The 26,497-nt window shown below is 41.5% G+C and overlaps 1 protein-coding gene across 6 annotated transcripts in view; it reads left to right on the forward strand.

Moving 5' to 3' along the window:
- The window catches only part of NAPEPLD (N-acyl phosphatidylethanolamine phospholipase D), a 50,649-nt gene that overhangs the window by 13,566 nt on the left and 10,586 nt on the right, over window positions 1-26,497 (forward strand). For 5 of the 6 annotated variants that reach the window (XM_038562802.1, XM_038562803.1, XM_038562805.1 and 2 more), the window contains exon 2: window positions 7,427-7,733. In XM_038562802.1, the coding sequence (XP_038418730.1) occupies window positions 7,427-7,733 (307 nt within the window). Of the gene's footprint in view, window positions 1-482; window positions 501-7,426; window positions 7,734-26,497 lie in introns of those variants that run through there. The other variant, XM_038562801.1, reaches the window with a different exon arrangement.

The following is a 26,497-nucleotide window of genomic DNA, read 5'->3' on the forward strand; positions in this document are numbered from 1 at the left end:
ACCCCTGATGTCCTTGCTCATCATTACAGTGCATCAGGGAGACATTTGGTAGTTCTCTTTATTTAACAGAGGAGGAAGGCCAAGTTGAGAGAGGTGAAGTTGCTTTCTCCTGCGCTAATCCCTCTCCACTTAGTGGTAACACTGGAGTCCCGTCTTCTATGCTCCCAACTCCCAAGTTCTTTTCCCTTTTGGGAAGGTAAATTGTTTGGTGTGGTAAATACATTTATATCCTTTTTTTAAAAATTTATATCCTATATACATATACATCTAAGTGTATATTATGTATATATGTGTACTTATATGTATTCTAAAACATTTTTGACTCAAGAATTTTTTTTTAAAAGATTTTGTTTATTCACGAGAGAGACACAGAGAGAGGCAGAGACACAGGCAGAGGGAGAAGCAGGCTCCCTGCAGGGAGCCTGATGTGGGACTCGATCCCAGGACCCCGGGATCATGACCCAAGCCAGACGCAGACCTTCAACCACGGAGCCACCCAGGTGCCCCTTAACTTCAAAAATTGTTATTAAAAGTTGTCATGACTTATTTTTACTGTGCTCCCAGGTATAGTATATTGAGCTATTTGCTTTTTCCTTTAACTTTTTAGTGAAACTGGTTGTTAAGCCAACAAAGTAAAAAAAAAATGAAATTCACCCATAACAAACAGTGCGGTACTTTCTTTGTTGACGTATGGTGTGTACATACCTCCCACAGAACATTTTCCCTTTCATTAGCCAGTGTTCTTCCCACGCTTGGACATATCTCTCCTCCCATCAGACTCCTGAAAACATGTGGGGATTAACACCAGTCTTAAGGGAAGTCTGTAATGCATGTGAGGGAGGGAGACAGATTATTTTTATTTTTTTTTGTAGATATTTAAAAAGGATTTTATTTATTTATTCATGAGAGACACAGAGAGAGAGTGGGACAGAGACACAGGCAGAGGGAGAAGCAGGCTCCCTGTGGGAATCTGATGTGGGACTCTGTCCCAGGACCCCAGGATCATGACCTGAGCCAAAGGCAAGACACTCAACCACTGAGCCACCCAGGTGTCCCTGAGACAGTTTAATTTCACCTGTGGAAGCCCTTTGCAGACACTTTAGTGAGTTGAAATAGTTTCATTAGCTATGTTATTTAGCATTATATTAAAAGGATCCTTTCTATTAAAGATAGGACTGCAAATATAAATTGGTAAATTTTGTGTTTAGATGTCTGAAAATATAGTTCTGAATGTTTTCCAGATTTCAGGTCAGCATCTTTGTTGGCATGTAATGGATAATCACTCACTTAGTATTTATTAAATGTCACCTCCAGGAATAATGGTTTGCAGGGTCATGATTTATGAGCATGTTGAAATCCTAAACATACATTGTGCTAATGTAATTTTTTTCTTGAACTTTTTAAATGATAAAGCAGTGCATTCAGTTCTAGGCAGCTGGCAAATCTTAAATGTCAAAGAAAGAAAGGATAAAACATTTGCTTTTGAAATAGACAGTCCTTGTTTTTTGAAAGCATTTTACCCATGTGTGCAGTTATTGAAATAAAATATTTGTACTTGGCAGACTTGTCTTCACCAAATGTCACAGCTCAGATCTCTCTTTGGTTAGAGACATTGGAATAAGTCCTTCTCCTATTAAGTAGGCAATTAATCTTCAAAGAAATGTAGACAGTGTAGTTGATAATTACTAGATGGAAATTATGTTCTTTTTGTAACAAATTGCTCTTTAAAAGAGACTATTTGTATTTTATATTGGTTGTCATAGGGCTTTGTTTAAATTTGCCTCTGGATTGTAGATTTTTAGTCCAAATTTAGCTATTGTTCACAAAGTTAGCTGTTGTTCACAGTGGAAAGGAAGGTTAACACATTAATTGTGATTCTGATTGTATTTAATTACCAAGGCTAATGTTTTGGCTCCTCTTCCAAAATCTGTATTTCCATATAAAAACTGGTATATTTTATCAATGTCAGGACAGGCATTTTATGCATATTTGACCACCACTGACGACAACAGGTTGTGTCATATAATGGGTGCCCTTATAATTGATAATATTTTTACCATCTTAGTGCCTCATAAAATGACACTGTGCCTTAAATTGGATGAAAATCGGCATAATGTAAGCTCTTCTTCAAGTTTTGAACTTAATTTTAAAACACAGGTTGTTTATCTTGTATGTGTATGCATAAGTCTGCCCATCTCCTTTTGCTTACTGTTGGCCTGAGATCAAGGCTGGATTTTTACTTGTTAAATTTGGAGAGATCTATAGCCAGAAATAATGAGAAAATTTGCTACACTTAATTAAGGAAACTCCAGCCTGGATATGTTGAGGGGTTTGTCTGAATTTACAAAGCTTGAAAGCTAATTAGTTACTAGCAGGGCCATCCACAGAACCCACTCTAATTCAGTCCTCATTTTTCCCAACATTTTATCTTTGGTATTTCAAGATGACCCTTGTGAGATCGTTGCTGTGCATTACAGAGTGACCAGAACACAGATAGTTAATGAGGAGCTTCTCACATGACCTAGCATCAGGCCAGCTCCTGTGTCTCCACTGGCTGAGGCTCACTTTGTCACCGGAGGACCTGTTGGTAGAGCTTGTCACTTTGCATGTTCCCCGAATGGACTGGCAGTACTTTTCCTATAAGAGAACAAGTCCAGATGGTTAAGGTTCATGTCCTTCCGTTTTTTCCCGATCATTTCCTAGTGTGCATAGTGTGCAGTGGTGCAGCATAGTGCCAATATTTCATATTGCTTGAACACTTTCATGGTAGCATAAAATCGTGTGAATATATGTTCAGGTACTGAAGGATATTTTAAGAATCCTGTGTAAAGGCCCTGTGATGGCAGTGGGTGGCCTTGAGGTGGGAGCATGGTGCATTTCAGGAAATAGATTAAGGCCATGTATTTGGAGCAGAGCAGGGTGTGGGCAGGGCAAGAAACACCCTCTTGGAGCATCTTCTTACTGACCTTTGCCCTTGTTCTGAGAACCAAGGGAGTCTTCTAGAGGCTTTTTCTTTTCATTGATCAGATTTGCCTTTAAAAAGATCATTCCTGGGGATCCCTGGGTGGCTCAGCGGTTTAGCACGTGGCTCAGTGGTTTAGCGCTTGCCTTGGGCCCAGGGCGTGATCCTGGGGACCAGGGATTGAGTCCTGCATGGGGCTTCCTGCATGGAGCCTGCTTCTCCCTCTGCCTGTGTCTCTGCCTTTCTCTCTCTCTCTCTCTCTCTCTCTCTCTGTGTCTCTCATAAATAAATAAAATATTTTAAAAAATATAATAAAAAGATCATTCCTGAAGACTGGATTTTGTGTGTATTGGGGTGAAGGGTATGTTAAGAGAGGATTGCTTGCTGTTTGCTGGAGAACTGTTCCCATGGGTTGATTGGGGTGAGAGCCTGAGTGGATGGGAGGAAAGAAGATGGGGGCAGCATGCAGAGACAGTTTATTGTTCAAGGATGAAGCAGAACCCATTTTTCACTCTCATTCTACTCCCAGGTCCCTGGAAACCTCTCTGTTCTCTTACCTTCACTTGTATCACCTCCCAAGCAACCTGGGTCCCAGGGTCATCTTTTCCTTGGGTGTCAATGAGCACTTCCTCTTGGATGCCTCCTTGTTGTCTCACACACTGTCTCCAGGTCACTGGGTCAGAAATCCACTTCTTTTCCATGCTCTAAACACTTGCTTTGCCCTAATTCCTTGGCTTAGTTATTGGTGCTTTTTTGGTTATTGGTCATTTCTGACTCCTGCCTCCCAACCTGCCCTACAAACTGTCCAAAGTCTGTGACCATCCAGAGACTTGGGCTTTGGTGATTTACCCTTTGTTTCTTGGATTTATTCTGTGCTTTCTTTTCTGTCCCTGCCTCCTGTCTTTTCACTGGGCTGTTACTACTACTTCGTGTTTCGATTAGAAATGTGCACAAGCTAAGCACACAGAGGGAGAGGGAGAAGCAGACTTCCCACTGAGCAGAGAGCCTGGTGTGGGACTCAGTACAGGACCCTGGGATCGTGACTTGAGTGGAAGACTGACTTGGGCGGAAGGCAGATGCTTAACTGAGCCACCCAGGTGTCCCAGGAGTGGTTATTTAAATGGAATGTGTGAACCACGGAGCAGAGTGCTTTGCTGTTACTGGGTGTCCTGGGCTGCCTGTTTGCTGCTCACAAATTGATCTCCCAGGCTCCAGTGTTTTGGCCACATTCTTTCGTTTTTATCCTATCAGTTGTCCCCTTCTAAGCCCCTTCATTTTCCTTCCTTGCTTACAGTGTAGTGGACCTCCTTAAAGTCTCAGGCCAGGCCCCAAATCGAATCCCACCTTTCATGCCCTCGCTGTTGGCTCTCACAAGCCTTCCTTACTACTTAGGTCCCAGCCTCTTGGAAGGCTAGATGTTGTCTCAAAACCCTGTTGTGACTTTGCTTTTGTGGTTTTTGAATCAGAGGGCCCATTTCTCCTTCCTTTTTCTAATTGTTTAAAACAATGAGCCAAACTTTATTACATATTAGTAGGAATATTATATGTGTGTTATATGTGTATGTGTAAATACTGTGTATATGTGTCTGTAGAAATAGGCCCATGTACGTATCTCACAAGCTGTTTATTATCACAAGGGGTAGGTAGCATCAGGTCAGCTCTACCATCTATTAGACATGTTACATTGTCAGGAAATAAAGTCTCTAAATTTGGTTTGTGTACATCTGTTAAATGGAGTAGTATTTAAATGATTGGTCCTTGTTCCTGCCCTTTGTAAAGTCCTGGACCTGAACTTTTTTTTTTTTTTTTTAAAGATTTTTGTTTATTTATGAGAAACAGAGAAAGGCAGAGACACAGGCAGAGGGAGAAGCAGGCGCCATGCAGGGAGCCCTATGTGGGACTTGATCCTGGGACCCCAGGATCATGACCGGAGCCACAGAGCCACTCCAGGTACCCCTGGGCCTGAACTTAATTATATCCCAAGTAGGGCAATTCTTGGAGAAGAACTGAGGTAACTTACCCAGATTCTTTGCTTTCTGATGGAATTTAAAGAATTAAGATATATGGCCAGTTAGCAGGATTAGGGAAAAAAGAATTAGCATTTGGTGAGTGGCAAGCCCTTTATGTATGCTGTGTCATTTAATCCTTTGGACCCCCATGAGATAAGTAGGTATTTTACAGAGGAGAAAATTGAGGTCTTAGGATAGTTGTTATTTGCCTAAGATATAAAGCTTGTTAGGCTCTCGTAGCTATTAGGCTCTCCAGCAAACACCAATGGCTGAGCAACAGTGTGTGCTTTAGCTTTTGTTAGCTGTGGTTTCTTTTCTCAACACCAATTATTCTCCAGACCATAGACTATTTTACCGTAGACAGTTTGGAAAAATAGTTTTACTTCAGTGTATATGTTCATCCTAGTATTTGTATTCTTTCCTTTTCCCTCCTGGACAGTATTTCTATGGTAAACATCATTGCAGCCATAAAACTATTTGGCTTTCTGTTGTGTTTATTTTGTTAGGGTTATGAAGTGTATTATGTGTATGCATTGTATTTAAACTCTACAGAAAGCAAATGTTTGTGTAGTAGAATAGGAAAGAAATGAAGGGGATCCCTGGGTGGCTCAGTGGTTTAGCGCCTGCGTTCGGCGCAGGGTGTGATCCTGGAGTCCCGGGATCGAGTCCCACATCAGGCTCCCTGCATGAAGCCTGCTTCTCCCTCTGCCTGTGTCTCTGCCTGTCTGTCTGTCTCTCTGTCTCTCTCTCTCTCTCTCTCTCTGTCTCTCATGAATAAATAAATAAAATCTTTAAAAAAAAAAGGAAAGAAATGAAATTTATGGCAGATAAAGGCATATTCTTTTAAGATTTATTTATCTAAGAAAGGAGAGAGCACATGTGTGAGCAAGGGGTAGGGCAGAGGGATAGAAAGAGAGAAAAAAATCCTCAAGCAGACTCCCTGCTGAGCAGGGAGCCCCACTTGGGGCTGGATCTCTTGACCCTGAGATCTTGACCTGAATCAAAATCAAGAGTCAGTTGCTTAACTGAGCCATTCAGATGCCCTGATAAATGCATATTATTTTTTTTCTTTTTAAAAGATTTATTATATATTTGAGAAAGAATGACGTGCACGCACATACATGGGCTGGGGGTGAAGGCTCAAGGGAGAGAATCTCAAGCAGACCCCTGCTGAGCATGGAGCCTGAGAGGCAGGGCTCAGTCTCATGACCCTGAGATCATGATCTGAGCTGAAATCAAAAGCCGAATGTTTAACTGGCTGAGCCACCCTCCTGCCCCTGGATAAATGTATGTTCTTAATATATTATCACTTTTATATATCTGGAGTACCTACATAGTTAAAAATCAAAGATTTTGGGACATGTGGGTAGCTCAGTGGTTGAGTGTCTGCTTTTGGTTCAGGTTGTGATCCTGGGGTACTGGGATCAAGTCCTGCATCGGGTTCCTCGCAGGGAGCCTGCTTCTTCCTCTGCCTATGTCTCTGCCCCTCTCTCTCTCTCTCTCGAATAAATAAATCAAGGATTTTGGTTCTTTGAGTTAAGTGGTGGTGGTGGTGGTGGGAATAATGTCAACAGCAACAGCTAACATTTGTTGAGCTCTTACCATTTGTGTGTGTGGTTACATATATATATAAAATATATGCTTGTTTCTAATTGCTTTATTTGTATTAGCTTTTTAAAACCTCCCAGTAGACCTCAGAGATTAGGTGGTTTTGTTATCTCTATTTTATGGATGAGGATATTGAGGCCCAGAGAGGTTAGGAAACTTACCCAAGGTAACTAGCTGGGATGCATACTGTACTGTCCCAGCAGTTCTGAACCTGAGTTAATTCAAATTTGCATTGTTAGCCACTTAAATACATTATTGAAATGTCTCTCCATTAACATTATCATCTCCTTTCCTGGGATCTGAACTCAGTGTGTTTTTTAGGGGAATTAGTAACAGATTATCTTCAAAGTAAAAATGGCTAGACCTAGTGGAGCTCTCTGTAAATCACTGGAAGTACTGGCTTATCCTCCAGGAACTCAGCCCTTCTCACTGTGTTTTTAACAATAATACTTTTAAAATTCAGGAATGAAAATATTACAAATTCAGGAAGGTGCTTTAATTGTGTAAGATCATGGAGATGGAAAATTTCATATGTTTAAAATGCTGCCTGGTGCATGGACATTGCTTTGGGTTACAGCAGATAAGGAACATTTAAAAGCTTTGGCAGGAGTAGGTAAAGCAAACATCTTTTCTATTTAGCAAGCAGTAATCCTGGATTACAAAATTGTATTTTGCAGGAAGGAAGTTCAAGCTGATAGAGATACACTGTTTTTAGAAGTTTGAGGAAATTTTTTATTGGCTAAGAAATAATACTCTGGATGCTGTTTCATACGTTTTCATGTCTTTATGTTGAAGTCAATATTTTTACCCTCCCTCTGTTTTTTTTTTTTTTTTTTTTTTTTTTTAGTTCTGAAAAGGACATGGATGAAAATGAAAGCAACCAATCTCTGATGACAAGCAGCCAATATCCTAAAGAAGCAGTAAGGAAACGCCAAAATTCAGCACGGAGTTCTGTGGGAAGTGATTCTTCTAGGCTTTCCAGGAAAAGTTTCAAACTAGATTACAGACTAGAGGAAGATGTGACCAAATCAAAGAGAGGAAAGGATGGCAGATTTGTTAACCCGTGGCCAACTTGGAAGGATCTCTCCATCCCAAATGTTCTCCGATGGCTGATAATGGAAAAAAATCACAGTGGTGTTCCAAGCTCCAAAGAGGTAGCGTTTGGTTTTCTTGGGGGGCTCTGCGTTTACTCTATTATTACCTAATTTTGCAGTGAATTATGACACTCAAGTTAGTTAATTGAGCCCCCTTTATTTTTTTTTAATTAAATTGAAATTTAAAAAAGATTTATTTATTTATTTGGATTTATTTATTTAACAGAGAATGAGAGAGAGAGAACACAACCAGGGGGAGAAGCAGACTCCCCACTGAGCAGGGAGCCTTATGTGGGGCTCGATCCCAGGACCCTGAGATCATGACCTGAGCCCAAGGCAGATGTCCAATCCACTGAACCACCCAGGTGCCCGAGCCCCCTTTATATGATAAGGCATAGGGGTAGGATCTGGGGAGAAAAAGTGAATACGGTGCCCTTGGGTTCATAATTTAGCAACAAAGTACACTTATGAATAACCAGCTTTGATCTGATGGCAGCCAGAGGTAGGAATAGAGCATTTTAGAAATATAGGAGAGGAAGCAATTGATTCTAACTGGCAGGGCTGGAGATGGCTTCCCAGAGGAGGTGATATGATATTTGAGCTGCGCCTAGAAAGATAAAACGTATTTTGGCAGTGTTTTTCAGGTGGGTGATGGCATAGACAAGGTCAAGGAGGGGAGAAAGTACATGACACTTACCATAAAGTAGGAACCTGATACGTGTTTGGAATATGAATTAAGGCTTTAAGCAATAAGGTTAAGACATTGCCCAGAGTGCTTGGCGTTTTTTTTTCCCCCCCATCCTTGGATAAAGTTGCTGAAGCTGTATAAGAAATCTTCAGATAACCCTGCCAGACCTTTAAAAATTGGCAATAGGTCATTGACCTTTACATAGGTGAGTTTTACCTAGGATGCAACTTATTAATATTTGGCATGCAGTTTATTTTTTTTATTTCTAATTAATTAATTAATTAATTATTTTATTTATTTATTCATGAGAGATAGAGAGGCAGAGACACAGGTAGAGGGAGAAGCAGGCTCCATGCAGGGAGCCTGATGTGGGACTTGATCCCGTGTCTCCAGGATCACACCCTGGGCTGAAGGCAGGTGCTAAACTGCTGAGCCACCCAGGGAGGGATCCCATGGCATGCAGTTTATTAGATCGATATGATTACATTTGGCAGGGGGTAGGTGGCTCCCAATTCAATTTTTTCTTCTGTCCTTTCTCCTTTCCTAATTTATTTCTATTCTCTACCGTCTATCTCCTTTGGCCTCTCTTTTTTACCAGGCCCTATCCTGTCAGGCTTTGTGGAGAGTGAGGAGAGAGGGAACTTGATGTTGGGAGTGGGTGATAGGATAAAAGAGTGCAGGCATCCTTGATGGTTTGAGCTGCAGGGGGGAAGGCAATAGGAGGTGGTGGTGGTGGTGGTGGTGGTGGTGGGTGGTGGTGGATCATCCTTTACCTTGGTGTGTCTTTTTTTTTTTAAGGATATGGGATTAAAAAGCCCCTGATATTATCACTTTGATGCTAAGGAATGTTCACACTATTAATCGTAGTTAACAGAATTGATTAATGGGAATAAAACTTTTCCAATACCTTGTTAGAATGAGGCAGGCCATTAATAGATAAAACTTAAAAAAACAAAAACAAACAAACAAACAAAAAAACCCCTAAAAAAATAGATAAAACCTTACTACATGTTTCAACTTTGAGGATGGGAGGAACAAGAACCCTCCCCTCACCTTGTTTTTTCCTTCTGGAGAACGCCTGTGAACCTGAAAGTGAAGTGTAGTGGATAGGGCTGGAGGCCAAGATGGATAGTCTACTTGTTTGGGGTAAATTTTCTCCCTGTTTTTGTTTTTTTAAAAATATTTTATTTATTTATTCATGAGAGACACACACAGAGAGAGGCAGAGGCACAAGCAGAGGGAGAAGCAGGCTACATGCAGGGAGCCCCATGCAGTACTCAATCCCGGGTCCCCCAGGATCACGCCCTGGACTGAAGGTGGCGCTAAACTGCTGAGCCACCCAGGCTGCCCTCTCCCTGGTTTTTGAGCCATAGCTTCTAAAACTGCAGAAGTAAGCAATGGTAACTTTAGTTTTGTTTTCTTTCACATGGGAAGCGAGTGATCACATGAGGGCAGAAATACATCTGTGCATCCTAAGGATTTGGAGATATTCTGAAAACTGCATTGAACCTCTGAGAGCTTGCCAGGCTAGTGGTTCTGAAGCTCTTTTCAACCCTGGCTCCTTTTGAGAATCTGATGAAAGCTGTGGACCTTCTGCGGACATAAGCACATTGCCTTTTACGATAATTTCAGTGAGTTCAAGGGCCTCTCAACCCCTTCCAGTTGACTCATTCATTCACTCATTCATTCAGTTAGTATTTATTGAGCACCTGCCTTGTGCCAGGCACACAGTTCTAAGTGGTAGAGATAGAGCCATGAATGCAGAAGAAAGACACCGTGGCATTCTTAGACCTTTTGTTTAGTAGAAGAGAGAAACAAACAAATGGGTAAAATATGTGATCTCTTAAAACATGACTAGTGCTTTGGAAGAATGATAAAGCAGAGAAGGAAATTAGGTGATGGAGGTGGGAGCTGCATTCTTTAATGAAGTGTAAGCTTTTATTTATTTTTTAGGGCAAGAAGTTTTATTTTTATTTTATTTTTTTAAAAAGATTCATTTATTTTTGAGAGAGAGAAACTCAAGCAGACTCCACACTGAGTGTGGAGCCCCATGTGGGCCTCCATTTCATGACCCATGAGATCATGACCTGAGCTGAAACCAACCTGAGTGTCAACTGACTGTGCCACCCAGGTGCCAGGCAGATTTTTAAAGCTGAAGTTTACTTGACATGTAATATTAGTTTGAGGTGTATGACCTAGTGATCTGACAGTTAACACACGTTACTCAGGCTCACCACGATAAATGTAGTTACCCACTGTCTCTGCACAAAATTATACGATATTATTGATGATATTCCCCATACTGTACTTTTCAGTTCTGTGACTTATTTTAATTTTTTTGGGTGCGGGGAGTGTCAGAGGGAGTGAATCTCAAGCAGGCTCCACGCCACCCAGCGCGGAGCCAGACATGGGGCTCAGTCCCAAGACCCTGAGATCACAACCTGAGCTGAAATCAAGAGTCAGATGTTCAACTGACTGAGCCACCCAGGTGCTCCCCCAACCCCGTGACTTAATTTATTTTACAACTAGAAGTTTACTTATCAATCCGCTTCATCCATTTCACCCATTCTCCTACACACCACCCCTCTGGCAACTTCCAGTTTGTTCTCTGTATGTGTGAGTCTGTTTCTTTTTTAAATTTACTTGTTTTGTTTTTTAGATTTCTACATATAGGTGAAATCATATGACATTATCTTTCTCTGTCCAACTTATTTCACATGTGTAATACCCTCAAGGTTCATCCATGTTTTCACAAATGGCAAAAGCTCATTCTTTTTTATGGCAGAGTAATATTCCATGGTGTATACATACCAATCTCCTTCATCTATTCATCTTTTTTTTTTTTTAAGCCAGAGTTTATTCCTATTTAAAACTGTCCAAGAGTCTTTAAAATGTCCACATCCAGAAGGATTTCCAGGTTTAAGATGGCATCACAGTCAGGTGGTGGCTGCTGGTTCCTCTGTTTCTAAAGCCTCAGAAGGATCCTTTGAAAATTTTTCTTGTATGGAAGTTGATGTCTGGTTTGCTTCATACATCAATCTGGTGAGAAAGAGAAGCACAATGTCAGTAATGGTCATTGTCATTGCAAGAGAAAAAGATGTATGACCTGAGAACAGAGCCATCCAAACATTGCCAAGTAACAATATCACTATTTGCAGCATAGAACAAATAGAAGCATATGCAGAATCTACTTGAAAACCCTTCTTTTTAAAAAATATTTTATTTATTTATTCATGAGAGACACAGACTGAGAGAGAGAGAGGAAGAGACACAGGCAGAGGGAGAAGCAGGCTCCATGCAGGGAGCCCAATGTGGGACTTGATCCTGGGACTCCAGGATCACACCCTGGACCGAAGGCAGGTGCTAAACCGCTGAGCCACCCAGGGATCCCTGAAAACCCTTGAGTTAATTTTTGAAATCACATCCTCTGATTAGTAGCTCCAGAAGCTGAGGTCAGGATGTATCTTAGCTGGTATTAAATGCAATTCTTTTACAGCAGAAACCAGCAAAACACCCTTCGATGAGATTATCCATTCATCTATTGATGAGACACTTAGGTTGCTTCCGTATCTTGCCTAGTGTAAATATAGTTGACCTTTGAATACAGATAAGATATAATATGTGCTCGGCCATTTATGTTATCAGTAAGGCTTCTGCTTAACAGCAGGCTATTACTAATTAAACTTTAGGACTGTCAAAAATAATGTGTTTTTTTTTTTTTAAGATTTTTATTTATTTATTCATGAGAGACACAGAGAGAGGCAGAGACACAGAAGGAGAAGCAGGCTCCATGCAGGGAGCCTGATGTGGGACTCCATCCCAGGTCTCCAGGGTCACACCCTGGGCCAAAGGTGGTGCTAAACCATTGAGCCACCCAGGCTGCCCAACACGTGGGTTTTTGACCGTGCAGGGGTCACTTTGTTCAAGGGCCAATTCCAATACTGCAGTAAATATAGGCGTGCACATGTATCTTTTTAAAGTGTTTTCATTTTCTTCAGATAAATACCCAGAAGTAGAATTACTGGGTTATAGGATATTTGTTTTTTTTTTTTTTTTTTTTTTTAATTTTTTAGGGAACCTCTCTACTATTTCCCACTGTGGTTGCACCAATTTATAATCCTACCAGCAGTGCATAAGTTACCTTTCCTCCATATCCTTACCAGTGCTTGTTTCTGTCTTTTTGCTAGCCATTCTAACCAGGGTAAAGTGATGTATCTTATTGTGGTTTTGATTTGCATTTCTCTGATGATGAATGATGTTGAGTATCTTTTCATGTGTCTGTTGGTCATCTGCATGTTTTGTTTGGAAAAATGGTTATTCAGGTCCCCTGCCCATTTTTAAATTGGATTATTTGTTTTTTGCTGTTGGGTTGTATGGATTCTTTATTTTTTATTTTTTATTATTTTTTAAGATTTTAAAATTTATTTATCCATGAGAGAGGCAGAGACACAGGCAGAAAGAGAAGCAGGCTCCTTGCAGGGAGCCTGATGCAGGACTTGATCCCAGGACTCTGGGATCACAACCTGAGCTGAAGGCAGATGCTCAACTGCTGAGTCACCCAGGTGTCTCTCTTTATGTATTTTGGATGTTAACCCCTCATCAGGTAGTGATCATTTGCAAAGATCTTCTGTTCAGTAGGTTGCCTTTTTATTTTGTTGATTGTTTACTTTGCAATGCAAAAGCCCTTTAGTTTCATGTAGTCCCAATTGATTTAGTCTTGGAAGATTGTATGTTTCTAGGAATATATCCATTTCTTCTCGGTTGTCTAATTTGTTGGCATGAAATTTTTTGGTAGTAGACTCATATCCTTTGTATTTCCGTAGTGTCTGTTTTAACTTCTTTCTTTCTTTTTTTTTTTTTTTGAGTCCTCTTTTTTTTTTTTTTATTAATTCTGGCTCAAGATTTGTCAGTTTTGCTTATTTTTCACAATTTTCTTCTAGTTATGACTTCTTTCCACTTAAAGAATTCCCTTTAACGTTTCTTGGAAGACTGATTTAGTGGTGATGAATTCCTTCAACTTGTCTGTCTTGTAAACTCCATTCTCTCCTTTCATTCTGAATGATAACCTTGCAGGGTATAATATTCTTAGTTGTAGGGTTTTTTTTCTTTCAACTCTTGGAATATATGGTGCCACTCTCTTCTGGTCTGCGAAGTTTCTGAAAAATCATCTTATAGTCTTATGGCTTTACCTTGTATGTAACTGTTTGCTTTTACATTGTTGCTTTTAATATTCTCTATCTTTAATTTTTGCAATTTTAACTGTATGTGTCTTGGTGTGGAACTCCTTGTTTTCATCTTGTTTGGAGCTCTCTGTGCCTCATGGACTTGGATGTCTTTTTATTTCCGTAGGTTAGGGAAGTTTTCAGTTATTATTTCTTGAAATAAGTTTTCTGCCCCTTTCTGTCTTCTTCTGGGACCCCCTGTAATGCAAGTGTTATTACACTTGATGTTGTTACTTTTCTCTTTCATGTTCACTTAGTTGCTTTCCATGACCCTGTCTTCCAGATTATTGATCCATTCTTCTACATTCTTTAATCTGCTCTTGGCCCTTTAGTGTATTTTTTGAGTTACTGTATTTTTCAGCTCTGACTTGTTCTTTTTTTTTTAATATTTTTAATCTCTTTGTTAACGTTCTCAGTCCATCCATTCTCCTCTCTAGTCCAGTGAACATCTTTATGACCATTTGAACTCTTTATCAGGTAGATTGTTTATTAGCATTTATTTTGCTCTTTTTTTTTAATTTTGCTCTTTTTCTGGGATTTTGACTTATCATTTGAATTATATTCTTCTGTCTCTGCATTTTTGTCTGCCTCTCTGTGTTTGTGTCTTTTCTAGTAAGTGGCTCAGCTGTGTCTCCTGGTCTTGAAAGTAGCGGCCTTATGTAGAAGGTGTTCTGTGGTCCCCAGTAGTGCAGTAACCCCTGGTCACCAGAATCAGGCACTCCAGAGTGTTTCCTGTATGGGCTGTATATGCCCTCCTGTTGTGGTGGGGCTGCTGTGGCTCTGCGTGCACTGGTCAGTGGGGTCAGCCCTCAGCCTTGCTGTCTTCAGAGACTGGCTATGACTGTTGTGGGTGCATTGGTGGGCAGGGTTTGCCCCCTACACACTGACTGAGAGGCCTTGCTGTAGCCACTAGGGGCACGTGACTGCATGGAATTAGCAACCCCCTTCGGAGGGAAATGCTTTGGAGGGATGGTGGTTCAACCCCACTGGTTGAGGGGAGGCTGGTCTTGGCTGAGGCTGCCCACAGGTGTGGAAGGGTGATAGTGTCTTTGGTGGGGTGATGGTCCCAACTGGGTCTGCCCATAGGTATGGGACAGCAGTAGTCACTCTAGATGTATGGCTGGGTCTGATTGAGGCTACCTGCTGGTGTGGTTGGATGGGATCAGCATAGATGTGTTAGATGGGGTGGGTCTGCAGGGGAACAGATCTGTGGGGCAAGCAGTGCTGACAAGGTAGATGGAGAGGGTCAGATTTGTTTCCACAAGTGTCTGGCTAACTAGGCTGAAAGAAGGCAAGAAACATGGCACCCAGCAGCGCCTCCATTCCCAGAGAAAGCTCCTGCAGATCCTCGCTTCTCTGGCACATGTCCTAAAGTTAGTCAGCAAATCTGGCACTTTTCAAATTGCTGCTTCCATGGTGCATTGGGTGGCGTGATACAGTGTACCAGCCCTTTAAAAGTACAGACTCAGTTTCCTCTATCTCTGGCTGTCTTGGAGTTAAGCCCTGCTGCTTTTCAGAGTTCTTAGAGCTAGGCCTCTGATTTTCAAGGCCAGACGTGGAGACTCATCTTCCTGGTGCAGATCCCCAGGGCTGGGGGTGCCTGATTTGAAGCTTGACCCCTACTTCTCAAGGAGTGGCTTCTTGCCTGTGATCTCTCCCTTTTGTGGGTTGCTGCCATGCCAGGATTTTGGTTCCTTCTGGGTCTCTTCCTCTCCTGCCCTTCTTGATGTGGCCTTTTCTTAGTCCTTTGCTGTGGGAAATCTGCTCTGCCGGTCTCAGGCTATTTTCAGAGTGAGTTGCATTATATGTAGTTGTTGCCTTTGTGTATTTATGGGAGGAGGTGATCCTTGGATACTTTTATTCTGCTATCTTCTTTAGCCTTTTTATTTTTTTTTTCTTTATTTTTTTTTCTTTATTTTTTTTTTCTTTAGCCTTTTTATATATTTTTTTTAAGATTTTATTTCTTCATGAGAGACACAGAGAGAGGCAGAGACATGGAGAAGCAGGCTCCTTGGGGGAGCCCGATGTGGGACTCCACCCTGGGACTCTGAGATCACACCCTGGGCTGAAGGCAGATGCTCAACTGCTGAGCCACCCAGGCATCACTAGCCCTTTTTTTTTTTTTTTTTTTAATAGAAAATGTCAAAGGAGGGGCACCTGGGTGGCTCAGTCAGTTAAACATCTGACTCTTGATTTCATCTTGGGTCATGGTCTCAGGGTCATGGAATCGTACCCCATATGAGGCTCTGCTGAGTATGTAGCCTGCTTGAGATTCTCTTTCCCTATCCTCTGCCCATCCCTGCACCCCCTCCCACTGCCTATGCTCTTTCTCAAAAAAAAAAAAAAAATTAAAGGAGGTCTCAGTATGCACCACTTACATTCAGCTTCCTGTAACAGGAGAGAGAGAGAAGACATCTTTATCTTATTCCAATACATTTATTAGTTCTTTTTTAAATTTATTTTTATTTTTTATTTATTATTATTATTTTTTAAAGATTTTATTTATTTATGAGAGACACAGAGAGAGGGAGAGAAAGAGAGAGAGAGAGGGGGCAAGACACAGGCAGAGGGAGAAGCAGGCTCCATGTAGGGAGCCCGATGTGAGACTCGATCCTGGGTCTCCAGGATCATGCCCTGGGCCGAAGGCGGCATTCAACTGCTAAGCCACCCAGGGATCCCAGTTCTTTTTTTTAAACCTGCACCTTATTTCCTCCTTGTTTCCAGTTAAAGCTAAGAACTAGGTCAAATACATATTGACTTCTTTTATTTTCATGTGTAACTCCATATTTAATCCCTTTAAATTGCCAAAATTATTAACTTTCATCGACTCCTAGATATGTTAGAGTTCTGCATTTTCCAGAAAAAAAAAAATCATGTAGAGAACACTTACTTCAGATCATTGGGTGAATTCAGAATTTATTCAGATTTCTGGAAATTGTTTTTGTTAGACATGGGGGGGCTAAAGTTTAATAAAACTTCAAATTATTATTTTTGGAAGGAGACAGGGACAATATATACATAGGATTATAATTCCTATATATTATGCAGTTTATATCCGTATGGTAGATTATATTGATTTAGGTATGTACATATGACAGGGTTTTAGGAGGAAGATAAAGTACAAAAGGACAGGTCTGAGTACAACGAAAATTGGTCATCAGCAGAACTAAACAGTTTAGTTGGCTGGGCAGAAAACTGTTTCTTTCCTTGGACCGTTTGTGATATCTGCCTTGTCTGGGTCTTTATAGCAGCGTGCCCGCCAGTGCCTCCCAACAGGCTTTATGTTGTTCTGATGCTGTCATGGCTTTGTTCTGTTGGAGTCGGCTCAGTGACTTTGGTTGATGTTGTTGATCATCGTGACCAGGAGTCAGAAGAGACCATTGGAGCCCTCCAGAGAAGGAGGGAAGCAGAACCTCCTGAGGTGCCTTAGTTGGAGGAGGCTGTCCTCAGCCATCACTGCTGTGGAAGCGAGTGGGGACCAGTCAGATCCGAGTGTGAGGGAGACGTGGAGCTGAGGTAGCACGTCATGGGCTGGTAGGAAGAGAGGGACACCAGGAATCTGGAAACAAGGCTCAGGTTCAGATACCTCCTTGAGGATGTGGCTTGATCTCTATCACAAATCTTAAAGGTACTCGATTTTTTTTTTTTTTTTGGTCCCTAAAGTTAAGACAATGGAGGTTGCTAGAATTGTTTTAAGGTTCACATGATGCAAGACAGTGCTTTGAGGGGATCCCTGAGTGGCTCAGTGGTTTAGCGTCTGTCTTCAGCCCAGGGCGTGATCCTGGAGTCCCGGGATCGAGTTCTGCATCAGGCTCTCTGCATGGAGTCTGCTTCTCCCTCTGCCTGTGTCTCTGCCTGTCTCTTTGTCTCTCTCATGAATAAATAAAATCTTAAAAAAATAATAATAATAAAATAATGTGTTTCTTGGGACGCCTGGCTGGCTCAGTGGTTGAGCACCTGCCTTCAGCCCAGGGCCTGATCCTGGAGACCCGGGATCGAGTCCCACATCGGGCTCCCTGCATGGAGCCTGCTTCTCCCTCTGCCTGTGTCTCTGCCTCTCTCTCTGTGTCTCTCATGAATAAATAAATAAAATCTAAAAAAAAAAAAAAAGAAAGTACTTTGAAAATATCACGCACTCTTCCGATGTATACTACTTGGAAGAATATTGTGGTGCCCTTTGAAAGAATGAAAAATAACAATTATATCTCTGCTGTGGTATGCCTAACAGGTTACTTTATTTAAAAAAACAACAACATGTACACAGTTTTTTAAAACTCATAGTGCTAAAAGGCTTATCAAACAAATATGAGTCCTCTAACGAGCCCCTGTCACTTGTCCTCCTTCTCTGGAGGCTATGGCTTGCAGACCTTTGAGCTGTTTCCTCAGGAGCTTGCCTTCATCTTCATTTCTCTTAATCCATTGTAGTAAGAACACTTACCATGAGGTCTGTATTCCCGAATTTTTCAGTGTGCGGCACGTTACTGGTAAGCGTAGGCGCAGTGTGCAACATACCTCCAGGGCTGCTTCGTCCTGCTTGTCTGGAACGGTGGGCCTGGTTGTAGGAGCTGCACATTGCCTTCTCGCCCCAGCCCCTGGCAGCCGTCATTCCACTTGTTGATTCTGTGAATTTAACTGTTAGACCCCAACCTGTGGAACCATGCAGTGCTTCTGCATTCCTTTGTGTGCAGGGTCAAGTTTCCCTCCCGCCTACTGCCCCATCCCTCCCCTGTGGGTCGACTTGGCCTCCCCCTTTGCTGTATGCACTGCTGGGACTATCACTGGTTTTCATTGATGAACCAAGCAATGTACCGTGGCCATGTCGCCTTTCTTTTTTTTTTTTTTCTTTTTTTAAGATTTTATTTTATTTATTCATGAGAGAGAGAGAGAGGGAGGTAGAAACACAGGCAGAGGGAGAAGCAGGCTCCATGCAGGGAGCCCGACGGGGGCCTCGATCCCAGGTCTCCAGGATCACATCTTGGGCTGAAGGCAGGCACTAAACCGCTGAGCCACCCGGGCTGCCCATGTCTTCTTTCTTACATGCCCCCACGCTCCCCCCGCCTGCTGAGGTTAGCAATACCTTATTTTTTCATTTGCTTAACTTCGTATGTAATAGTAACTAATCATTCCCCCCCATTCCTTTTTCAACTGCTTTCCTGAGGAAAGACTCTAAGCTGGTTTCTCGGCACCGGGTTCTTTCTGGGCTGACAGCCCTCCCATTTCCCTGCATGTTTCCGTTCTGGAGTCTTCCTTCACCACCATCCTTACCCCTTTGCTTCCTTAGTGCTGTTTACTGCACCCCACTTTTTCCTCTTTCTTGGCTGTGTTCTCATTTTGGTGGAGCACATTCCTAATCCACTTCTTGAGAAAAGGGTACATGGAAAGTCAGTTTTCTGATAACTTACTTATCTGAAATGTCTTTTTTTTTTTTAATTTTTATTTATTTATGATAGTCACACAGAGAGAGAGAGAGAAAGGCAGAGACACAGGCAGAGGGAGAAGCAGGCTCCATGCACCGGGAGCCCGACGTGGGATTCGATCCCAGGTCTCCAGGATCACGCCCTGGGCCAAAGGCAGGCGCCAAACTGCTGCGCCACCCAGGGATCCCTGAAATGTCTTTATTATCATTTTTTTGGCCTTTTAAAAACTTTGGTTGACCCACAATATTGTATTGGTTTCAGGTGTGCAACATAGTGATTTGACAACCTATATCTTGTGCTACACTCACCACAATTGTACCATCTGCTACCGTAATGCTGTCACTGTATCATTGACCATATTCCCTACATTGCATCCTTTTTTTCCTGTGACTTCTTCATTCCATAAGCCTGAATCTCCCAGTCCCCTGCCTCCATTTTGCTTATCCTCCCAACCCCCACCCCTCCAGCAACCATCGGCATGTTCTCTATAGTAGGGTCTGTTTCTTCTTTTTGTTTGTTTATTCCTTTGTTTTTAGATTCTACACGTAAAGAAATCATGTGATATTTGTCTTTCTCCGTCTGACTTACTTCCCTTAACATAATACCCCCGAGGTCCATTCTTGTGGTTGTGAGTGACAAGATCTTCTTTTTTAGGCTGATTATACATTCTACGTTTTCTTTGTCCATTCATTTAGCAGTGAACATTTAAAGTTGCTTCCATGTATTTGCTATTATAAATAATGCTGCAGTGAACGTAGGGGGTACGTATATCTTTTCACATTCATGTTTTCATTCTCTTTGGATACATACCCAATGGTGGAATTACTAGGTTTTTTGAAACTTCTGTTTTTAGTTTTTTAGACACTATTGTCCATGGTGGCTGCACCAATATACATTGCCGCCAACAGTGTATGAGGATCTCCTTTTTCCATATCCTTGTCAGCATTTGTTATTGGTCTTTTTCATTTTCACTATTCTGACAGGTGTAGGTGATATCTCATTGTGGTTTGTTTTGCATTTCCCTGATCATTATGTTGAGGATCTTTTCATGTGTCTGCTGGCATCTGTATGTCCTTGGAAAAACATCTATTCAGGCTCCCTGCCTAATATTTTTCTTTGGATTATTTGTTTTCTTGGTATTGAGTTTTATAAGTACTTTATGTATTTTGGATACATCATTTGCAAATATCTTTCTTTTCCCATTCATTAGGTTGCCATTTCATTTTGTTGCTTGTTTCCTTCACTGTGCAAAAGCCTTTTATTTTGGTTTAGTCCCAATAGTTTAATTTTGCTTTCCTTTCCCTTGCCTGAGGAGATGCATCTAGAAAACTCTGCTAAGGCAGCATGTCTAAGAGATGATTGCCTATGTTTTCTTCTAGGAGTTAAATGATTTCAGGTCTCACATTTAGGTCTTTAATCCATTTTGAATTTACTTTTTTTTTTTTTTTAAGATTTTATTTATTCATGAGAGACACAGAGAGAGAGAGAGAGACAGAGACACAGGCAGAGGGAGAAACAGGCTCCTTATGGGGAGCCTGATGCAGGACTCAATCCCAGGCCCTGGGGATCACAACCTGAGCCAAAGGGAGATGCTCAACCACTGAGCCCCCCAGGTGCCCCAGTTTTCTTTTTTTGTAGTATGTTTGGTTTTGGTATCAGGGTAATGCTGGCCTCATAGAATGGAAGCTTGGAAGCTTTTCTTCTGTTTTTGCAGTAGTTTGAGTATGATGTTAACTCTACTTTAAATGTTTGGTAGAATTCAGGTGTGAATTCATATGGTCCTGGACTTTTGTTTGTTAGGAATTTTTTGGTTACCAGTTCAGTTTTGTTACCAGTAATTGGTCTATTCAGATTTTCTATTGCTTCCTGAGATCAGTTTTGGAAGATTCTACGTTTGCAGGAATTTATTTCTTCTAGGTTGTCCAATTTGTCAGCATTTAATTTTTTGTAGTTTTCTCTTTATATAATCCTTTTATTTATTTCCTTCTTTTCTTTCTTTTTTTTTTTTTTTTTAAAAGGATCCCGGGACTCATGGGATCACGACCCAAGTCAAAAGCAGATGCTCAACCACTGAGCCACAAAGGTGCCCTTTTTGTTCTCATCGAGTTCCTCTATTCTTCTCTCCAGTTCAGTGAACATCTTTAGAGTCATTATTTAGTCTTTATCAGGCATATTGCATATTTCTTTCATTTAGATCTTTTTCTGAAGTTTTATTTGAACATGTTCTTTCATTTGGAGCACATTACTGACGTCTCCCCATTTTGCTTGACGTTCTATGTTTGTTTCTAGGAATTAGGCAAAATAGTTACTTCTAAATTTGAAGGAATGGCATTTGTATGGTTGTCCTCTGGGTAGACTATGTGTTTGGTGACTTTGGCTAGCTGGAGATGTAACTAGCATGGGCTGGGGGTTCTGGGACACTCTGTGCTGGGGTTGCCATGGGATAGTGGGCTCAGGGCGCAGTGAGGTGGTAGGCTGGCTAGGGAGCCCAGACCCTGCTCCAGTCCATGCTATTAAGGTAGAATATAAACTGTGGTGCTGGGCAGCCCCTCTGACCTGGGGGAGAGTGCCAGCAGCTCCCCTACCATTTGTCAGGGTTCTAGGGCTAGTTTTTCTGTATTCCAGTTCTTTTATTTATTTATTTTTAAAGATTTTATTATTTATTTATTCACAAGAGACACTGAGGCAGAGACAGAGGTGAGGAAGAAGCAGGCTTCCTGTGGGGAGCCTGATGCAGGACTTGATCCCAGGACCCCGGGATCACCCCTTGGGGTCTGTCTTCTCTTATGTGGAAGCTGTTGGGTCAGCCCTCAGTTCTTCAGGAGGAATTACTCTAAATTCCTATAGTCACCATCTTGGATTGGAACCGTGTTTATGTTCTCATTCTTACTGGTTAGTGTGGGTATAGAATTGTTATTTGGAAATAGTTTTCCCTCAGAATTTCAGAGCATTACCTCCATGATCTTCTTTTTAGTATTGCTGTGGAGAAGTTCAGAGCCATTCTCAGTCCTTTGTGTGATATGTATGTATTAACACTGTAGAAGCTTTGAAAATATCTTTTTTGAAATTTCTCCCGTGATGTGTTATATTTGTTGGTTATGCTCAGTGCTTTGTGGGCCCTTTAGAAAATGTGGAAAATCTGGGATACTTGGGTGGCTCAGCAGTTGAGCCTCTGCCTTTGACTCAGAGTGTGATCCCAGGATCAGGGATCAAGTGCCGCATCAGGCTCCCTACAGGAAGCCTGCTTCTCCCTCTGCCTGTGTGTCTGCCTCTCTCTCTGTGTCTCTCATGAATAAATAAAATATTTAAAAGAAAAGAAAATGTGGAAAATCTGTTTCCTCCAGTTCTGGGAAATTTTGAGTATTTCTTTGAAATTTTCCTTTCCTGGGAGAGGAGAAAAAAAAAAAAAAAAGAAATTTTCCTTTCCTCATCCTTTCAGTTTCTAAAGCAACTACCAATTATATTTTGGATCATCTAGGTCAGTCTTATGTAATTTTCAATTTTTCCTGTATTTCATTGTTTTTCTTTTTTCTTTTTACATTCTGACAGATTGAGGAAATCTGTTTCATTTTCATTTTATTTTAAATTTTTAAGATTTTGTGTGTTTATTTGAGAGAGAGAGAGAGAGAGAGTGCATGCAAGCTCAAGGAGGGAGGGGGGGAGGGAGAAGCTGACTCCCCACTGAGCAAAGAGCCCAATGCGGAGCTCTGTCCCAGGACCCTGAGATCATGAGCCACTGAGCCACCCTGGTGCCCCTATTTGTTTCATTTTTAAATACTTCAGCATGTGTCTCAGAGTTTTAAGAGGTGGATGAAATGTCACAATATGAAAATTGTTTTTTAAAAAATAGATTTAAAAAAACCCAACCACTTCAGTTGGTTAAGTGTCTGACTTTGAATTTTGGCTCAGGCCATGATCTCAGGGTCAGGCTCTGTGTGGGGTGTGGAGCCTGCTTAGGATTCTCTTTCCTTTTCCCTCTGCCTCTCCCTGCTCACTCTCTCTTTCTTTAAAAAAAAAAAAGAAAAAGGGAAGGAAGGAAGAAAGGTAGGTAAGAAGGTAGGAAGGTAGCTTCAGGATATTAGCCATGCACAGAAATAGGGCTGTGTCTAAAGACAGGATAATGTTAATAGTGGCTATAATCTCTGCAGACTGATGTAATGGATGGCTACTCTTCTTATCTTTATATTTTCCTGTATTTTGCAAATATTTTATGAAGGGTATTTTATAATCAAGGAGAAGTTTAAAAATATTAAGCCATTTTGATAGATCTGGTATTCATAATACAGATAGCATGGCAAAAATATAAAACATTAGCATCAATAATTGATTGCATTGGAAGTATTTGGGTAACGGCTCAGTCTCTATTCAATGTTAACATAATATCATCAAAATAAATATGAAAAAGAAAAATCTCTTTTAAATCTGAGTTGCAACGTATACTTTCAGTTGGAAGAAAAGGCTTAACTCCAGTCTTAAAATGTGATTTTATTTTTTAAAGAAAACATGATTTTAGCAGATTTGTATCAAATCTTTCTCTTCTGTCTACTACACACACATATGCTTAAAATAGTATTAATAAGAGCACAGGTTTCACTTTTTTAAAGTTAATGAAATTTATGCCATGGAAACAGTTATGGTTTAATGAAAAGGTAAGGTCTTTAGAGCCAGGAAGACCTGTGATAATGCACATACTTGCTGTGTGACCTCGGCGAGTTTCTTAGTGACCGCCCTCCCCCCCCCGGCCCCCCCCCCGCATCTGGGTATCTGTAAAACGGCGGTGACATCTGCTTCCATATACAGCATCTGGCAAAGAATAGTGGTTGAATGCACATTAGGATTTTCTTCCTTTCCCCAAGCAAACTAAACATTAACTAGTGTCCTGGTTAATTATGGGCCTAGGGATTTTCCCGTTTGCAGCTTTAAAAGAGGAAGGCCAGCCAAGAAAAGTCCTTACCTAGTAAAGAAGATGCCAAGTGCTTGGTTTCTTCAAATAAACAATTTCTCTACCTCCAATTTACATGCTTTTAAAAAATTTTATTTATTTTTTTTAAGGATTTTATTTTTTTAAGTAACCTCTGCACCCAACATGGAGCTCAAACTTACGACCTTGAGATTGAGTCACATGCTCCATTGACTGAGCCAGCCAGGCGCCCCACTACATGGTTTTTTAAACTCTGATGATCAGGATCAAAAAGACAAATATTTTTTGGAATCTCAGTTGTAGACTCTCTTTCTTTGAGTTTTATGGGACAGTGGTGTTAGGGATCAGATTCTTTCAAATAAGGTGCATTTTTGTAATCGGCTTAGAAACACAGTGTGCAGAAGGAAACATGAAGGTGTGATTGCTTAGGTTCACATGTCAGGACTTGGCCTTTTTTGAAAAAAAAAAAAAAAGGGCTTTGTTAAGTTGTAATTCACATGCTCTACAGCTGACCTGTTTTAAATGTACAGTTCAGTGGTTTTTGGTACATTCAGGGTTGTGCAACCATTCCCACATCTAATACATTTTTACTAACCCAAAAAGAAACCCAGTGTCCTTAGTCATCAGCCCCCGATTCTCTCGCCCTTCCCGATTATCTCGCCCTTCTCCAGCCCCTGGAAATCACTGATCTGTCTTTTGTCTCTATGGACCTGACTGCTGTGGACACTTCACATAAACAGAACCATACTGGCTGTGGCCCTTGGTGACTGGCTTCTGTCAGTGCTTTACTTGGTTAATTCTCTGTTTCGATAGCAGGTGAGGCTGCCAGAGGCTCTTGCTACAGGTTTCCTTCCCTCCCAGCAGTCTGCAGATAATGCAAGATAGCGAACTCCAAATGGCTTTTGAACTTACAGCCAAAAGAAAGTGCAGCACTGTTTTCAGGGAATTTTGTTAACAGATATTTTGATGCACTGTTTATTTTATTTTTTTTATTTATTCATGATAGTCACACAGAGAGAGAGAGAGAGAGGCAGAGACACAGGCAGAGGGAGAAGCAGGCTCCATGCACCGGGAGCCCGATGTGGGATCCGATCCCGGGTCTCCAGGATCGCGCCCCGGGCCAAAAGCAGGCGCCAAACCGCTGCGCCACCCAGGGATCCCTGATGCACTGTTTAAACATGATGCTGCTTAAGATTTTTAAAATGGTTTTAATAAGATAATCCAAGCCCCACATATTCAAAAAATACCATTTGGTGTTCTGACTTATTTATATTCCCATGAAACGATCACCACAGTCAGGATAATGTACATTAGCTGTCATCTCCAAAAGTTTCCTTGTGTCTCCTCTGGGCTGTTAACTTGTTTTTGAAAAAATACGTATTAAATGAGATAATATTTAGGAGTCAGTGGTGAGAGGCAGTATGTGTGAAGGCTAGCTGGGGTGACCTCGTGTGTATGTCATCACGGTTTTCTCCTCTGTTAAATGAACATAGTTAATAGGAGTTACCTGCAGTGTTATGGTTGGTACTGGATTAATCTTTTTTTTTTTTTTTTTTTTTAAGATTTTATTTGAGAGAGAAAGAGAGAAAGCATGAGCAGTGGGGAAGGCAGAAGAATAGGGAGAGGGAGAAGCAGATTCCCCACTGAGCGGGGAGCCCGATGTGGGGCTTGATCCCAGGACCCCTGAGATCATGCCTGAGTGGAAGGCAGATGCTTAACTGACTGGGGCACCTAGGCCCCCTCTGGTTGGTACCAGCTTAAACATTATTTTTGAAGAATAGTTAGTGTGGTATTTAGCACTCCATAAATGATAGCTCTTGTCAGTGTTATCTTGTGTCAAGGATGCTTGACATCCTTGATTCATCATCATCAGCATCACTATCAGGTGCCTAGCATGAGGCCTGTAATATGTGGCAGCTTCCCAGGTGATATTCATTCCCTCCCTGTTTCTTCCTTCATTTTTGAAAAGGTCACCACATGACATTCATTATTCTACCAACTTTGAGAACTGATTTGAAAAATTTACACTCCTTTATCTTACAAGTTTCATCGAACACATGATGTGTTCATCACTGCCCTGTGCGTTGGGTACTGTGGGTGGTTCCAAGTTGAGTAGGTCACGAGACACATCCTGTTTACCACAGTTTGGGCAGGATGTCCACGGAAGGTGCACGAACAAAGTGGCAGGGACTGTGGGTGCTGGAGTGATCGTCCCTGTCTATGGAGACTCAGTCTCGGCCCTGTGAAGGGTACACAGATTAAGTTCTCAAAGGGATTAGAGGCAAGGCATTGTAACCTGAGAAACGGGATCAGTATTGTGCGGGGCTCTCGAGCGGTCCCGGTGTAGATGGGACACAGGCCTGCAGGAGTTGGGTGAAACAGCTGGAAAGGAAGACTGGGGGTTCCACGGGTCGGCTTCCTCCTGGGCTGAGGAGGGGAGATGGGTTTTGTCAATCGGTAGAGAGTCTGTCCCAGGGAGAGAGCTATACTTAAGTAGACTCTTTCTGAAGTGGCTCTTGTGTACAGATTGAGTGTGACAGGTGAGCAATCAGGGAGGACTTCAAAGTGTCTGGATA

The sequence above is a fragment of the Canis lupus genome, chromosome 18 (genome assembly GCF_011100685.1).
Source record: "Canis lupus familiaris isolate Mischka breed German Shepherd chromosome 18, alternate assembly UU_Cfam_GSD_1.0, whole genome shotgun sequence".
NCBI lineage: Eukaryota > Metazoa > Chordata > Mammalia > Carnivora > Canidae > Canis > Canis lupus.